Source organism: Schistocerca gregaria, chromosome 2, assembly GCF_023897955.1.
Source record: "Schistocerca gregaria isolate iqSchGreg1 chromosome 2, iqSchGreg1.2, whole genome shotgun sequence".
NCBI classification, from domain to species: domain Eukaryota; kingdom Metazoa; phylum Arthropoda; class Insecta; order Orthoptera; family Acrididae; genus Schistocerca; species Schistocerca gregaria.
In genome coordinates, this window is record NC_064921.1 from 928919195 (window position 1) to 928937502 (window position 18308).

General features: G+C 40.9%; 1 protein-coding gene across 2 annotated transcripts in view; it reads left to right on the forward strand.

Annotated features, from left to right (window-relative positions):
* Positions 1 to 18308, forward strand: part of LOC126335361 (importin-5) — a 156844-nt gene that overhangs the window by 12566 nt on the left and 125970 nt on the right. For both annotated transcript variants that reach the window (XM_049998552.1, XM_049998551.1), the window contains 3 exons: positions 1056 to 1282; positions 7419 to 7515; positions 7594 to 7698. In XM_049998552.1, the coding sequence (XP_049854509.1) occupies positions 1056 to 1282; positions 7419 to 7515; positions 7594 to 7698 (429 nt within the window). The remainder of the gene's footprint in view (positions 1 to 1055; positions 1283 to 7418; positions 7516 to 7593; positions 7699 to 18308) is intronic.

The window sequence follows — 18308 nt, forward strand, 5'->3', positions numbered from 1 at the left end:
GTAGCCATTTGTTTTTTCCTACATTGTTAATTGATCAAAATGTTCGCTTAGAAGCGGATTGTACCCATTGTGCTCTCGGATCACTCGGTCTTTTGTGCAAGGTTTTGATCAAACACAGCACTTACATAAACACTAAGCAACACCCATTTAATTTTAATTAATTTCTTGTTTTACCATTCAACACAGCATTATAAGAAATGTGAGATACATTACAGATGTAATTTATACATACATGAAACAGATACGAACTTTGATTGGATTAGTCAGGGGTGGAGCAGAAAGTTCACTGTAGTCTTTTCAATTGAGCCATCCCAGCAATCACCCGAGACACTTAGAAGACCATGGAAAACCCCCAAGCGAAGAAATCTAGAGGGAGTTATGAGCCTCACTCCTCGCAAATGTGGTTCCGTTGTCTTTATGCTGTACCACCTATCTCGGTATACCAAACCTAACTGGAGCTTACACATAGCGCAAGACATGCAAAAGAAATATATAATCTTGGTATCTTTAAATTAATAAAACTACATGGCCACTAGATTTCATAGTGGATGTCATTTTGCCTTATAATACTTAACTATCATTGCCACTAAAATGCTGTATTTTGTGATGCAGCTGATCACTTAAAAATCCACAACATTATGGTATTCAATTTGCAGATGGTTTAATAGTTGAGTTTTTACTTTTAAATAGAGCAAAGATACCATTCTGGCCCTTGCTGCTGACTAGTGATGAGTAATTTGGGGAAAAAAAGCACTACTTTGAGCTTCTTGCTTCCCCCTGTGGAAAATAAAATGTACAGTACACCCAATTGAATCACATTTTTAAAAATTCATTGACTCAGCGTAGTTGTTTAAGCTCATTATCTTGAGGATCTTCCTCATCATAGTCTGTCTGTTACTGCTAATTATTACTGCTGTTCTGGCATCAGTGTGTACCATAATACTTAAAAATGCATCATCTTGTTCCATTGTTAAGGGCACATGAAACATTTCTGATGATTTGGTCCAGAAACTGAGTTTATTATTGCCAAAAATTGATGTATTTTGAACACACAGCTGCCACCTGCTGCTCAACAAGAGTTAAAGGATCAAGTTCTTCAGGCGGTCCAGCAGGAGCAAGTGGATACAATAAGACGGAAGGTCTGTGACGTAGCAGCAGAAGTTGCTCGAAATCTTATAGATGATGATGGGAACAACCAGTGGCCAGAATTCTTACAGTTCTTATTTACGTGTGCAAGTACACCAATTCCGCACCTCAAAGAAAGTGCTCTTCGAATGTTCAGGTGAGGAATATATTTAGATTTGTAAGTTGTACATACTTATAGAGAACACACACTACTACAGAATCTGTTTCATATATGATTTGATATGCTCGCTTAGATAGTTGTAAAATACTTGCAGGTATTTATTGCTAAGCTAAAGTTTACTTAGATTTAAATGCTGTGTTAGGTTAATATTCAATGTGTATAATTTTCACTTCATTGTTGACTTTTCTTGAGCAAGTTTCTGAGCAACAGTAATTATTATTTATTAGTTAAGGATTATACTCATGATTTCTGCAGAAACTGAACATTTGATTGATATCAGGAGCTATGTAAAATTTTATAGTGCCAGAGTTAAGGTATTGGACAAGCTACCAATAATGATGTTTTGTTAGAGTATAGTATTGACTTGTTGAGCTACAGGGAGTAAAATATACACCTTTGTGTGGTTCTGACTGCTTTATCAAATTGTCTGCCTCTATGGAGATAGCAGTTGTAAGATTATATTGTTCTAAGATAACATTTTGGATAACCAATGGTAAGTGAATAAAGAGGTTACGTGTTTTGAGCTGCTACATTGAAATAGTTTGATATTCTCTCCAGATTATTTCTTGTTAAGGTCAGTTACGTCACATCACATTGTGAAAAGGTTACATAAAAATTTCTGTTGTAACAGATGTTACATTACATTTTTGTCACAGCTGCAATATTTTTTATGGAACGATTTTAGTGATAGACTTACCAGTAGAGTACAGTACAGTAACCTGAGGCCTTAATTAGGTTGGAAATCAGTTTGGTAGTGAGATGGCGGAGGCAGTGAATGTGTTATGTGAAACAGCTCTGCTGCAGTTACTGAACAATTATAGTTGAGTCAAAACACTTGTTTATCAAGGTTTACTTATATTTCATATTAATGCCAGCGTTATTTTGGCTATGTACCATGTTGAATAAAATTATTTTTGCTTTGCTGAATATCTTCTGAACTAACAGAATTAGGACTGCTTTTTTTTCCAAATATATTGTTTATGTGGATACCGTATTTACTCGAATCTAAGCCACACTTTTTTTCTGGTTTTCTGTAACCCAAAAACCTGCCTGCGGCTTAGAATCGAGTGCAAAGCAAGTGGAAATTCTGAAAAATGTTGGTAGGTGCTACCACAACTAACTTCTGCCTTCGAATATATGTAGCACTACACAGGCATGCTTTGCAGGCACAAAGATAAATACTGGCGGCAAAACCTCTGTGTCAGTAATAAAAAAGGTGGAAGACAAGCTTTTTTTCTCCGCCCCAAGTTTCGACCACTGCATTTTCATACATTAGCCAACGAAGTAAATACAAATTCCATTTTGTTCATCTTCGAATGTAGCAGAATTTCAATGTACTGCGAAAATCCGACTGGCAAGACTGTTTGGGATGTTTGACAATATGGCCAATTCTACGTTCCGAATTTTTTCCTGCCTGTGAGAACAGATGGTTGCTAATAGGAACCTGATGAAATGTGAATCACATGTAGTATTCTCTTCACCATAGGAATTATTCGAATATAAACATTTTGCCATGTATTCTTTCGTGTTTGCTGCTGTCTCATTTAAATCCTGTCTGCCTAATAAAGTACGAAACTAGAGTGAGACAACAGCAAACACGGAAGAATATACATATCATGTCATGTTTATATTCATATTATTCTTATGCCTAATAGTGATACAGTCAGAAATGAAGCACGGCAACTGACTAGATTTTTAAATCTAAGATGACTAATTTCTGTGCAGAATTTGATGTACTAAGGAAGTGGCCACAAAGATTTTTAAACGGAGAAAAATTTTCGCCTAACTCTCGTTCAGAACATGTTCTACCATATGCAATCTATTATTGGGTTCTTGTTGGTAATTATCAAAGAAAGCAGCAGTGTAAGTAACAACAAATACCAGTCTCTTGCCATTGTTTCACTAATGAGACAATTCCTTTAATTTTTTTTTTAAGCGGCGGTAGCGCGCACAAAAGCAAGCCATGCCACGAGTGGCGACAGGCTATAAACACGCACAATCAGAATGCAACAAACAATGCATGACACAATACAGTAATGCATTTTCAGCTTAGAGTGACATAAACACCTATAACAAAGAAAATGGCACTTATCAGATCAAATTAAAATAAGCAATCGATTCAAACCAGACGAAGCACGTGAAAAAGGGAGGGTACCCGTATAAATACGGATGGAGCGCCTGACGCATAGCAATGGCTACCTGGTAAAGCTTAACTGCTAAGCTTACGACTCGAACCAAACTACTGTTGCTGTATCCTCATTCATTCGCCCTAAATTGTCTCATATTACAATGAACCAACTTTGTTTCGATTTGGAGGTGCGTCCTAAAACTTTTCTCTCCCCTTGAATTTTGAGTCTCAAATTTCAGGTGCGGCTTAGATTCAGGAAATTTTTTTTTTCCTTCATTTCGAGTCTCATTTTTCAGGTGTGGCTTAGATTCGAGTAAATACGGTATACAGAGTGTCTGAGGAGGAATAGTCAATATTCAGGTATATGACGAGAAATATCATTCAAAGTATACAAGCCTAGTAAACATGGTCTCTAAAATGCGTACTTTAAGACCTATCAGGACTACTTCATCTTTATACTGTGAAATACATCTCTTCTATGGGAAAAGTGTTCAGTAGCTCTTAAGGCATGTATTTTAGAGGCCATGTTTACTAGACTTTCTTGCTTTGAATGACCGTTCCTGTCATACACCTGAACACTTGTTCCTCGTCAGAAACCCTGTATTCTCATCATGATTTGACAAAATTTCTTGAACTCATTGCTGTGAAATGTCTTTTATATAGTGTGTCCTCATTTAGTGCTTCAAAAAACTGTTAGAAAACCCTTTTCTGTTCCTGTCGCAAGTCATGGTAAGTGCTGCCAGTATTGCTGCACAGCATATAGGAGAAACAAAACTGCCTGTATCCCTCGGTGTTTATAAAGAAAAATTTTGAAGTGTTCTGGATGTGCTATATTGGAGTGGTTTTTTCTGTTTTCTAGAACATGTAACTTTACCTTCATTTTCAGGTAAAAATTGTAGTATAATAATAATAATAATAATAATAATAATAATAATAATAATAATAATAATAATAATAATAATAATCTAATAATCTAATGGCATATGGTATTTTTTTGTCAAGAACTTTCTTTTAAGTTTAAATATTTGCGTGACTTTATAAAGTTTTGATGGCTGTCATTCTTAAATCATGTTGTCGTATTTCTTCCTCCAGCCACTGTATAACCTTACAGCAATTAGTCATTAGTTCTGTTAAGTCTGTATGAACCAGTCTCTTTTGACTTAACATTTTCTTGACATTATCTTTCTTTTCCCATCCAGTTCGCAGTGTACTTTTTGGATTTGTAGCATGTGAACTCTATTAAATTGAACAGTTGGCAGCCATGTGTTATTTAATGCAGCACTGTAGGTAGAAGCTTTCTCTGAAATTATGCTGGAACAAGAACTTCTTGGTGATAATTATAAGACCATGGCTGAATCCTGTGTTGCCACACTGTGCGTATATTTTGTGGAGGTACATTTCACCCACCCTAAAATTGATGTGGCAGCAGAACCTAATTTACAAGTGGACTGATTGCTAGTCTCATTTTTGCAGTTTAAAATAAACTTGTCGGCAAGTTCTATTGCCTGATAGCGCCAAGTGACGTGCCACAGTGGTAATGGGCTTGTCTCCCATCTGTAAGGGTGGTGGCTCAAATCCCTGGTGCACCATCCAAATTTAGTCTGTTTTCTCAAAGTTTTTTAAAGCAGCTGTTAGGACAGCGTGTCTCAAAAGGATGCAAACTAGTTTCCCCATACTCTCCCTAACATGAACCTGTGCAAGTCCTTGTTGGTCGACGGGACAGTAAATAAATAATTCTGTCAAAGTGCTAAAATGTTTGCTAGCGTGAATCTGGACCTTTATCTCTTTGGATGTTATTCCTTTCCTGCAACATAACACTGGTGCATTCAGCAAAATGACTTAAAAGTTTGTTGCTGAAAATAATGTCTTGCATCAGTGAACTTAATCATCAAATGTAACACCTACAATAATTTCCTATATCCAGAACTATAAATTCATAAGTCAAGTTCAAGATTAGATTGAGGAGTCCCTAAAAGCTATGATGAACACATGCAGACATTTCCAAATACCAGAATTTTTTGTAAAATTCTCCATGGAAAAAAGAGCTATTGATAAACTGTAATTCATTAAAAGTCATCTAGATTGCATATAAATAATTTCATTTGGTGACTTGTTTCAGTCTTTTATAGGATCATCTGACCATTTTACACTATGAAAAAGAGGAATACACACTCTTAGAATTCAGAGGAGTTGAATATAATTATAAAAGTAAAATAATATAAAAGTATTGCTGATATGCCCTTGGTAACAGCAAGAGCTGGTGATACGAAGCAAGCCACTGGAGAGGCATGAAGAATACTGCTCAATAAGGCTGTCACTAATAGTCTTATTAGCAATAGTTCCACCCACCACCTCCAGCATAACGTCACTAATAGCCAGTGGTTGTGTGACTCATCTACATTCTGTGGAATATGTTTATAAAAATACGTAGTTGTTGTAACTCTGGTCATAGAATGAACGACTGAGGTTGTTTTAAAATGTTATGTAAAAGATGTGCTTAGCTCAAAAGTGTAGAAGAAAACATTATCCAATGACAGGGACTCATTTATAAATAAGCTTGTGCTCTCCAGGGACTTAGGGCAGATGTAAGCATAGTGACGATGGTTTGCCCCAACATTTAAATAAACCCATTCCATTGGATAAAGCCTTCTTCTCTGCTTCTGACCTTATATAATGCACCTCAAAACATCCTTAGCTGTTCATTCTATTACCAAACGGCTAGTAATTTCGCACAACCATTGGTTATTAGTGACCTTATGTTGGAGGTGGTGGGCAGAAGTTTCATATTAAACTGTTAGTGACTAATCCTCATTCAGCAGTATCCTTCACAGCTCCAGAATGGCCTGCTCCACACCACCGTCTCCTGCTGTCACCAAGGGTGTGTCAGCCATACTTCTATGTTGTTTTATTTTTAAGACTAAAGTTGTTTGACCTCTTAGAAAGTGTACTCTTTTCGCAGAATAAAATGCTCTGATAATCCTATAAGAGATCGAAACAAGTCACTGAATGAAATAATTAACATGTATGCAATCAAGAGTGATTTTATTGAAATAATTTTATTATAGTTCAAAATGTACTTCTCAGTGCTGTAAAGAATTGAAAATTTGGTGAGTAATGTAGTGCATGAAAGAGATCATGTTTCAAGTAACTGAGTACAGCTTGTAGTTAAAATATGTTACTGACTTAGTTAGGAAACATATATGCTGCATTGTGTTTATATGGTTATTGCCTTATTTTTCTGTTGTGTTTGTACAGTATTTGTTAATCATTGACTCTGCTTCAAGTTTTTACAAATTAATGCAGATAGATAGCTGAAAGACTAAATATAAACAACATCTGATTTATAAATGTCTGTGTTGATGACATATGCTATACAATTCACAATTACTAATTTCACCTTACTTTCATCAGATCATCAAAAGTATTCTCAGATCATCAAAAGTATTCTGATAACAATATCATGTTCATAAAATCTGTACACAGACCTATACATATTTTGATAACTGTATCAGAATACTTTCAGTGATCTGATGATGGCAGTAAGCCGCTGTCAGTCATTGTGAATTGTATAATGTATGTGACCAAGATGGACATTTCTGAATAAGATAACAAACATGATTGTAGATTTGTTTACAAACTTTATCTTCAGTTTATGGTAGAAATGGCATGGGCTGTTAATGGATGAAAAGTTGTAGTATTTGTAAATTATGGTGTTAGTGAAACTGATTTGTGAAAGAATGACATTTATATAAAGAGTAATTGGGAGTTACCTGTATCACTGTATTTTATGATTATTGGAATCTTTGAATTTGGTGTTGCTCAGTATTTTTACACAGTTGCAGCTCTTGTGTACCAAGGATGGTGAATGTATGTGACATACCTTTCGTATAGTAGTTTTATTAGAACAGACATATTTTGTTGATATGTTGACAACATAGTGAATAATTTTAAGTTAAATAACTCTTCTCAATTTTCTTTTTACAGTTCTGTCCCTGGGGTATTTGGAAACCAACAGGCAAACTATTTAGAACTCATCAAACAAATGCTACAGAGGTCATTGATGGACACTGCTAACTATGAGGTAAAGTGTGGTATGTTTAATAACATTGGGACATATTCCATGAATTTGCTACTTATTTTTTATTTTGTACTTTTCTAGGTTCGTTTCCAGGCAGTCAGAGCAGTTTCGGCCTTCATCATACTTCATGAAAAAGAAATTGCAATTCAGAAAAACTTCTCAGATTTATTGCCAGCTATGATACAGGTGAAGATTACTAATTAAGTCATGAAATATTCCTGTAATTTGTTTCAAAAATTGGCTTGGTACCACTAGTTCACAATATTTAATTGCAGTGCTGTTCTGTCTCTGTATAGTGTATACACATTCCTTTTTCATATAGAAATGTCAGATGTTCACTTACTGCTTCACACAGTTAAATACTTAATCGTCATATAAACATTTCTGACTGGAGGTCAGTTTTAAACTTAGTTCAGAAACTAAACTCAGTTTCATTCTGCTAACACAAAACTTGGATCCACTGAAGGAGATGAAGTGTTGATACAAATTAGCACAAAACACACTTCGCAACACTGCTACAATTGATTATTGACCCCAGATGTTAATCGTACAACGTAGATACTAATTTATTGTCAAGGGTGTCATGTTACAAAGCTGGCGAAAAGTAAGCTAACAAAGGTGCACTCTTGAAACTTCTCCCCAGCCAAAAAAGATTTGCTGATGGAAATCATATTGAATCGTTATGTAGACAACACAAGGCAAAATAAAAGTGATAGTTACTATGGCCCACAAAGGAACGATATGGAAAGATGTTGCTGTTGACTTTGATTCATAGAATATAATGTCAAATCGTGACTGGAAATGTTTGAAACCATGGTGTGACAATATTAAGAAAAGAACGAGAAAGTATTAATGCATGACGGTGTAATTTTATCATCACAGTGCGTATCCTTGTAAATTACATGCGCTTATAACTGGAAGTAATAATTTTATCAGACCTTTTGTTAAAGAAAATTGGCAGAAGGTGGTTGTAGACCTGAAACCTCAGTTTATTTAAATTTTCAATCCTTATAATGACAATGCAAAAGATTAATATGAATTGTATAGCTACTGCTATTCATGCCAAGAGAATATTTTTGTAAGAGGTATTCAGTCATTACTAGCTGCTGTTGAGCTTAATCTACTTGATTTTTCACTGCAAATGTCTCAAATTTCTGTCTGTTACACTGCAGCAAAGTGTTCATAAAACACCTTAAACTCATCACATTTAGTCATTAGTAAGAATTGTTATGAGGTCAGTTATCTACAGCCATTACTCACATAGCCAATAACTTAATAACCTAATCCTATAGACCTATAATTTTGTTTAACCTCCTGTAGGGAGTGTGGCATATTCATATATTTACTTATCATTTTTTGTGTTATTAACCACCTCATTTACTTCTTTTTAACTCATATTTGTGCAAAACAAGTGCATTGTGTTGTAACGCCTCTAGGTTGTGATCTAGAAACTGTAGTTGAACTTAATTTGTTCCACAAACTTTCACCAGTCAAAAATGATCCTATGTGATGACCATATAATCTGAGATTAATGTGTATACAATTCATATTTCAGAGTTTGGTTTGGTCTGAGGTCATTTTCTATGTTAATCTGAGGGCAATGGCTTTATAATCAGCTCTAATTATCTGCCATATTGATTAAAGTTTTCAGAGTTGGTTGACGAGTTTAGGTTGCCTTCGTCAATCAGTATGTTGCTGTAACCAAATTGTATGGATAAGATTTATGTATCTTGAACTGTTTTGCTGAGCTGAGAAGGTACTTCATTCTCAGTATGGGTGGAAATGTGATGGAATTGTTGTACATTTTAATGTATTTTCAAGGAGTAGAGATGTTGTTTATGGCATGAGTAGTAATGGTTGTCAATGCAACACAAACATAGTAGGCATGTGGGCAGGAAAGTTCAATATAAAAATGGAAATTATGGTAATTGCAGGTGTAATCTCTCTCTCTCTCTCTCTCTCTCTCTCTCTCTCTCTCTCTCTCTCTCTCTCTCTCTCTCTCTGTGTGTGTGTGTGTGTGTGTGTGTGTGTGTGTGTGTGTGTGTGTGTGTACACGCACATACACCTTTTGCTGTACTGATTGATATTAAGGGACAATCTGGTGTGTAAACAAACAAGATATTGCCTGTTGTTGGCCTGTGCTTACTGCAAAGTGCCCTCACACACTGTTGGCTCTGTGTCACTCAGATATGGTGGCCTGGTGCTTCGGGAACACAATAATTCTCTGGAAGCTACTTCCACATATTTGGTTTCAGAAATTGTCCATCCTAGTCGTTGCTGAAATTGTTTTTCTACACCTTAAAAGTCGCAGCAACAAAGTCGTATTTCAGGGCCCCCAAGAGCTGCTGATAAAATTGTCCTTTATTAATTACATGTTTCGACACTTGATCATTTCTAGGTATTGTAAAATTTACAACATTTAACATGACAATTATCTTACTGTCACATCAAATTAAATAAAACTCATCCTGTTTCTCTGCCATTGTTAGAAAAATACATTAATTGGCTAATAGTAAAATATTCTGGTTACCACATGATCGGGATAATTACTGTTTTGCTAGTGGTGATTGTGATGAGACTCCTGTGAAAAATAACTAAGTTCATTCTCTGAAAACTATTGTGAACAAATGTGCTGAACCCCACTTGTGGTGAAAATATAATAAACCAAATGGTAACAAATGGACCAGATACCTTTGAGGATGTCCATCTCAAAAGTGGTATGAGCAAGTAGATTATTTATAGTGCAGTTTTAAAAGGATTGTTGACCATGCCCTGATTTACCCAGTAGAACAGTTCATAATGGGAGGGACTCTTCATGGCATACAGTCACTGTAAGGAAACTACAGAAACAAACTACTGCATAATAGGTGTAAAACAAAGCATAGGACGATAGATAGGTAGATAGATAGATACCGAGTGAAACATGTTTGGATGTCGAGAGCATGGTAGCAGAACATGTTGAAAGATTTTCACAACATAAAAAAAAAATTGTGATTGAATGTAAAGGCTGTTAGTGTAACCAAAGTTTGTGTTCAGACATCTACATCTACATCTACATGACTACTCTGCAATTCACATTTAAGTGCTTGGCAGAGGGTTCATCGAACCACAATCATACTATCTCTCTACTATTCCACTCCCGAACAGCGAGCGGGAAAAACAAACACCTAAACCTTTCTGTTCGAGCTCTGATTTCTCTTATTTTATTTTGATGATCATTCCTACCTATGTAGGTTGGGCTCAACAAAATATTTTCGCATTCGGAAGAGAAAGTTGGTGACTGAAATTTCGTAAAAAGGTCTCGCCGCGACGAAAAACGTCTATGCTGTAATGACTTCCATCCCAACTCGTGTATCATATCTGCCACACTCTCTCCCCTATAACGCGATAATACAAAACGAGCTGCCCTTCTTTGCACCCTCTCGATGTCCTCCGTCAATCCCACCTGGTAAGGATCCCACACCGCGCAGCAATATTCTAACAGAGGACGAACGAGTGTAGTGTAAGCTGTCTCTTTAGTGGACTTGTTGCATCTTCTAAGTGTCCTGCCAATGAAACGCAACCTTTGGCTCGCCTTCCTGACAATATTATCTATGTGGTCCTTCCAACTGAAGTTGTTCGTAATTTTAACACCCAGGTACTTAGTTGAATTGACAGCCTTGAGAATTGTACTATTTATCGAGTAATCGAATTCCAACGGAGTTCTTTTGGAACTCATGTGGATCATCTCACACTTTTCGTTATTTAGCGTCAACTGCCACCTGACACACCATACAGCAATCTTTTCTAAATCGCTTTGCAGCTGATACTGGTCTTCAGATGACCTTACTAGACGGTAAATTACAGCATCATCTGCGAACAACCTAAGAGAACTGCTCAGATTGTCACCCAGGTCATTTATATAGATCAGGAACAGTAGAGGTCCCAGGACGCTTCCCTGGGGAACACCTGATATCACTTCAGTTTTACTCGATGATTTGCAGTCTATTACTACGAACTGCGACCTTCCTGACAGGAAATCACGAATCCAGTTGCACAACTGAGACGATACCCCATAGCTCCGCAGCTTGATTAGAAGTCGCTTGTGAGGAACGGTGTCAAAAGCTTTCCGGAAATCTAGACATACGGAATCAACTTGAGATCCCCTGTCGATAGCGGCCATTACTTCGCGCGAATAAAGAACTAGCTGCGTTGCACAAGAGCTATGTTTTCTGAAGCCATGCTGATTACGTGTCAATAGATCGTTCCCTTCGAGGTGATTCATAATGTTTGAATACAGTATACGCTCCAAAACCCTACTGCAGACAGACGTCAATGATATAGGTCTGTAGTTAAATGGATTACTCCTACTACCCTTCTTGAACACTGGTGCGACCTGCGCAATTTTCCAATCTGTAGGTACAGATCTATCGGTGAGCGAGCGGTTGTATATGAGTGCTAAGTAGGGAGCTATAGTATCAGCGTAATCTGAAAGGAACCTAATCGGTATACAATCTGGACCTGAAGACTTGCCCGTATCAAGCGATTTGAGTTGCTTCGCAAACCCTAAGGTATCTACTTCTAAGAAACTCATGCTAGCAGATGTTCGTGTTTCAAATTCTGGAATATTCCATTCGTCTTCCCTGGTGAAGGAATTTCGGAAACCTGCGTTCAATAACTCGTCGATAACAGTACCATCGGCACTGCGCAGCGAAGGTATTGACTGCGTCTTGCCGCTTGTGTACTTGTGGATGAGATGGGAACCGAAATTGAGGGAAGCAAAGCAGAAGTAGAATGTTGAGCCCAGGTCTCGAATGTCCTTTACTATGGAAAACCCAGGAGTATTGCCCCAATTTAATTATTGTACCATGAAAAAATGAGTGTAATAGATATTAGCGTCAGAGGTACTGAGAAACAGCGTCAGGGGCCAATTGGATCTGTTCCCCTATACTGAATTTGCAGCTGAGTTAGCTCCTCTATCAACTATAATCTGCCATAAATCCCTCATACAAAAACCCATGCCCTGTAGTTGGAAGAAAGCACAACTCTCACCTGCATACAAGAAGGGTAGCAGAAGTGATCCACAGAACTACCACCCAATAGCCTTGACACCCATTTCTTTTAGAATCTGAGAATATACTCTAAGCTCAAATGCAATAAGATACAGTAAACAGAATGACCTCCTGCATGCCAGTTGGAGCAGATTTAGAAAATTTAGATCATGTGAAACCTAAATTGCACTATTCTCACATGCCATAGTGAAACCAATAATCATTTGAAACAGTACCACATCTATGCCAAATATCAAAAATTGTGATCATATGGGGTACTAAACAAAATTTGTGATTGCATTGAGGAACTTTTGGCAGGGAGGGCTCAGCAAGTATTTTGGATGGAAAGTCATTAGATGTAGAAATAACTAAGGATGTGCTGCAGAGAAGTGCCTTGAGACCTTCTCTGTTCACCTTGTATATTAATTACCTTGCAGACAATATTATTAATATTAACCTCACACTTACCACAGAAAATGCAGTTATCTTTAATGAAATATTGTCTCAAAGATGTCCTTCAGATATTGATAAGATTTTGGGAAGTGGTGCAAAGATTGGCAAATTGCTTTAAAAGTTTAGATATACAAAATTGCGAAGTCCACAAAATGGAAAAAAAAGTAGTTTTCTACTATCAATATCAGTGAGTCACAATTGGAATTGGTCAATCTGGTACCGCGCGCCGCTGAATTGAATTCCCGCCAGCCGTCATGGACGTGAAGACCCATAGAGGTTTCTGTACCATCGCGCCGTAAGTTGCGGTGGCTCGTGCGTCCTGGCCCGCATTTATAATGAGGGGGCCACAGTGGAACATGTGGTTGCAGCAGCCAATAGCGGCATCCCCGATAGAGTACTTAAGCGCCTGCCTGTCACTCAGCCATTTGGTCGCCTACGGAGATGGTTCCATTCCCCTTCGTGGGCAGTTCGTCGTCCAGGCGACGTACAAACGTGTTCCCCAGCTCCTTACCGTCTTTGTAATCGACCATCCATCGGCTTCGGATATATTTGGCCTGGATGTGTTTCAACTGTTTGGCTTTTCAATTTCCAACGAAGTTAAGGTCGTTTTCCACGGCTGTTCCCTTTCAGGACTTAGACGATCTGTGCTCCGCTTTTGCGTCATCGTTTTCACCGGATCTCAGATGTGCTTCCGGCTTTCAGGCGTGTATCATCCTACAGCTGGTTGCACAGCCTCGCTTTTTCCAGGCCCGGCCCCTTCCAGTGGCCTTACAGCCAGCAGTGAAGCAGGAACTTGATCGGCTCCAGGTCGCTGGCTTGCTGGAGCCTGTCGCTTACAGTGCATGGGTGACACCCCTGGTGGTCATACGGAAATCCAATGGGTCCCTTCGGCTGTGTGGGGACTTCGGTGCAACAGTCAATGCTCAGTCCCTCGTTGACGCTTACCCCATTCCCCGACAGGAAGACCTTCTTGCCAAGCTTGCTGGGGGAGAATATTTTTCAAAGATCGTCTTGGCTGAGGCATACCACCAGTTGCCCTTGGATGCCAAATCTCAGAACATCATGGTTATCAACACGCCTTTTGGATTGTGTAAGTACAAGCGCCTTCCCTTTAGTGTGTCTTCAGCGCTGGCCATTTTCCAGCGATTCCTGGAGTAGCATACACAGCCTATTCCTACCTGTGTGAATTATCCAGATGACATCTTGGTCACATGGCGTTCCTGCCAGGAACATTTGCAAAACCTCAGTGCCTCATTTCACACTCTTCAGTCTGCTGGTTTATGCTGTCTGCTGGACAAGTGTTCTTCTCTCCCCCCCCCCCCCCCCCCCCCCCCCAACTGGAAGTGGAATCTTAGGCCACCGGCTTAGCAAAGGTGGCATTGCCCTTCGGGTTGTAATGTCGCGCCCATTGAGGCCCTTCCTTGTCCCAAAGACTTATTTGAACTCCAGGTGTTTTTGGGCAAGGTTATTTATTTTTTAAAGTTCTTGTCTCAGGCTGCCTCCGTTACTCAACCACTTGCGTTGCAAAGGGGTACCATTTGATTGGACCCCTGCCTGTGACCAGGCTTTTCTCTGTTTAAAGGCGATTCTGAAGTCCGCCCCTTGTCTTGCTCCATTTTCTCCAGACTGCCCCTTGATTGTGGCGGCTGATGCGTTGGCGTATGGCATTGGGGTCATCCTTGTGCACCGGTGTGCCGACGGCTCCGAGCAGCCCATCGCTTATGCCTCTAAGACGTTGATCCCAGCACAACAAAACTACTCCCAGATTGAAAAGGGGGCTCTAACATTGTTGATGCCTACTCCAAATACCCGTATGTTGTGCGAATGGCATCCACCACCACGGAGGCTACATTCGTGGCCCTGACCCAGGTTCTCGCCATCGAGGGTCTGCCACACACATTGGTCTCCGATAAAGGTCCTCAATTCACGGTGCCGTCCTTCCATGACTACTGTTAGGCCAACGGTATCAAACATATCCATAGCCCGCCTTTCCACCCTTCGTCCAATGGCGCAGCGGAGAGGCTTGTCCGCACTTTTAAACAACAGTTGACTAAGGCAGTTGACACATCTCCAACCACATCGGCCCTCGCCCTGTTTTTGAGCACCTATCGCACTACGACCATTGATGGACGCAGTCTGGCAGAGCTCCTTCGTGGGCGACAGCCGCTGACTCTGCTCCATTTGCTGATACCATCCTCCTCCCACCCCTACTCCTGGCCCTCGCAGAATTACACCCCTGGCACGGCCGTGTGGGCTCGCGAGTACAGGCGCAAGGCAGGTTGGACACCCGCCACGGTCGTTGCGGCCCATGGGCAACATGTGACATAGGTGCAGACATCGAAAGGCTTGGAACGCCGCCATCAACTCTGCCCGCATGCCGTCACAGGACTCGCGCTGCCGCCTCTGTCCCTACCTCCTTCAGGTACGGATGTGGTCCTACAGTAACCGTCCCTGCCCCCTGTTGCCGTCTCCCCGAGGGCCTGCCGCTGGCCCTCTCCGCCTCCGGGTGGATCGGTGGCTCTCTCCCCCACCCTGCACTCTGGATCGGCTGTCATGGATACCTTGGGCGTCCCTTCCTCCCTGCCAATAGCGGTTGATGCGCCGGACTCCTCTTCCCACTGCTGCTCGTCTCGGCACCGTCCGGGGTGTTTCCGCCCCTACGCACAAGTTTCAGGGGGAGAGGGGTCTGGCATTGCGCGCCGCGGTATTTTGAATCCCCGCCAGATGTAATGGATGTCGAAGAGCTATAGAGGTCTCTGCACCATCGCGCCTTAAGCTCTGGCGGCGCGCACCTCCTGGCCCGCATTTAGAGTGAGGATGCCACAGTGGAACACGTGGTTGCAGTGGCCAATAGTGGCGTCCCCGATAGAATACTTATAGCGCCTGCCTATCGCTCTACCTGTCAGTGTAACCTTGCGTATGTCTCAGGACAAATCGCCTCGCATTAGACAGCGTATTTACTTTCATGTTTTCTTTACGAGTGGACGTGGTGATCTTGTTTGGTTTTCTTGACTCTCTTGTTCGTTATTGTTGTAAGGTCCTTTGTTGGTCATGTCCATCCTCTCACATAGGGTTGGTGTTGTTTCCGTTGCTTCAACCCTGTAATGGTTCCGCCGTTACAACAGTCAACTTACACAAATGCGTGAGTGTAACAATTTGTAGGGATAAGAAATGGATCAAAGCAGAGGCAGGTTGCGATTAATTGGTGGAATACTAGAGATATACAATCAAGCTGCAAAACATACTGCACACACAACACATTTGATCCATTGCAGAATACTGGTGAAGTGTGTGGAACCCATGCCAAATCAGATATCCCCTCCCCTCCTGCCTCCGGGAGCTCAACTTGGAGAGTCCGTGCTTGGCTACCAAGGGCTGCAGCATTTCTTCCTTTCCCTGCTGTATGCTTATACTTCCACTAGCCCTTTTTCCCTCTGCCTCTCCATTGGATGGTTTTCTTGGTGCCAACTCTGCATTAATTGGTTTAAAATGGGGCTTGAGTTTCCACTTCCAGCATATTCTACAACTTTTCATTAAAGAAACACATGGTCCCCATTGTTGGGTTTTACCCGCCACCAATTTTCAAAATCATGCAGATTATGCAGGGAAGGTTCTCCAAAGTGGTATATACTCCACTTCGTGCTTTTCCATCTGTGCACCCTTCCCTTTAATATGGTCATACACCCAAAACCCAGCATGGGAGCCGTGCTGTTGCAGTGGAGTTGACCACGCAAGGCTCGCACTGTTGATGCCCGAGCTGAAAACCCCCCTATGTATGCCAAGGAGTATGTGCCTGTAGTGACTCCCAGCAAGAAATTACTGAGGCTGGGTGGTGCACATAGGGAGAGCCCCTGATTGGATGAAGTTCTCCTGCTGGTGGCCATAGGGTCTCAGCATTCTCTGTGAAAAGGACAGTCATTTTCCATTGCAGAGAGATACGAGCCTAAAATGTTCCCTTCCCTGGCTGGCAAGCAGAGCAATACTTGTTGCATTACTTGGTTTGTACAATGACTGATGATGATTCCTTCTTGGCCACAAAACCCTTGTTATTTTTGGAGAACTTAGAAGCCAAGTTTGGGGAATTGGCAGCCATTTCCAAAATAAGAAGTGGGTCAGTTTTGATCAAAATGGCATCCTCTGCCCCATGATGGGCACAGCTCGCTTGTAACGAGCTGGGTGACATATCAGTAACTATGACTCCCCAAGAGAGTCTCTGTAGTCTAAAATTTAGTTCAGGGCATCATTTTCCACACAGACCTGCTTTTACAATCTGAGCTACATGCCAACTTGTAACAATGGGATGTAAACTTTGTCATGGGACGAAAGGACTATAAGGTTGCTACTGGTGCCATTATCTTGGCCTGTGAAGGCGATTCATTGCCTGAAAAGGTAAAGATGTTGGTATACCAATGCGACATGAAATTTTATGCATGGAGACAAATCACCTTCCTCTGGCTTCTCTCACCCGGACGGGGTTCCCCAGGATACTTTCTTCAAAGGGTTCCACTGGTCTACAAGCAGTCAACAGCCAGTAGCAGAAGGAGCCACAGGTTGCTGGTTGTGGACGCTTCACAATTACCATGTTTACCTGGTTCATGGTGTGGGTGCCTGTTGTCATGTCCTAGTTCATGAACCACAGGCAACGTATGAGTGGCCAAGTAAGTGGTCCTGACAGTTGGGATACCAGTTACTTTGGAATAAGGCTGGACATCTCGGACATATTCTGAGTCGTGCTCGCCTTCGTGCTCAGACGCGATGACTGCCAAACCCACCGGTTAGTCCCTCAACCGTTAGGGGTAAAACTCAATGGGACCTGGGGCAGGTAAGCCTAACAACGTGCTTCCCTGGTACTTTAAATATGATGCTGGCAACAATCCGAGTAAAATGCCTCGGACCTTTGGAGGTGACAGTCCCACCTCTAATTGACAAACCAGGGACTTCTAAGATACAACTCGGCAAACGAATGGTAACAAGATAGCGAGCTCTTTCTTGGCTGCTTGTCCTGTTGCAGAGGTTACCCCTCAGTTTGAAAGATCCGGGTGGTCGCAGAGGGCGGGCTTACTGGTAGTTGGGAGCTCCAATGTCAGGCGCGTAATGGGACCCTTAGGGATATGGCAGGAAGAGAGGGGAAGAAAACCAATGTGCATACCGGGGACAGACATTCCAGATGTGGAAAGGGTCCTTCCGGATGCCATGAAAGATAAGGGTGCACCCATCTGCAGGTGGTCACTCATGTTAGCACCAATGATGTGTATCGCTATGGATCCAAGGAAATCCTCTCTGGCTTCCGGCGGCTATCTGATTTGAAGAAGA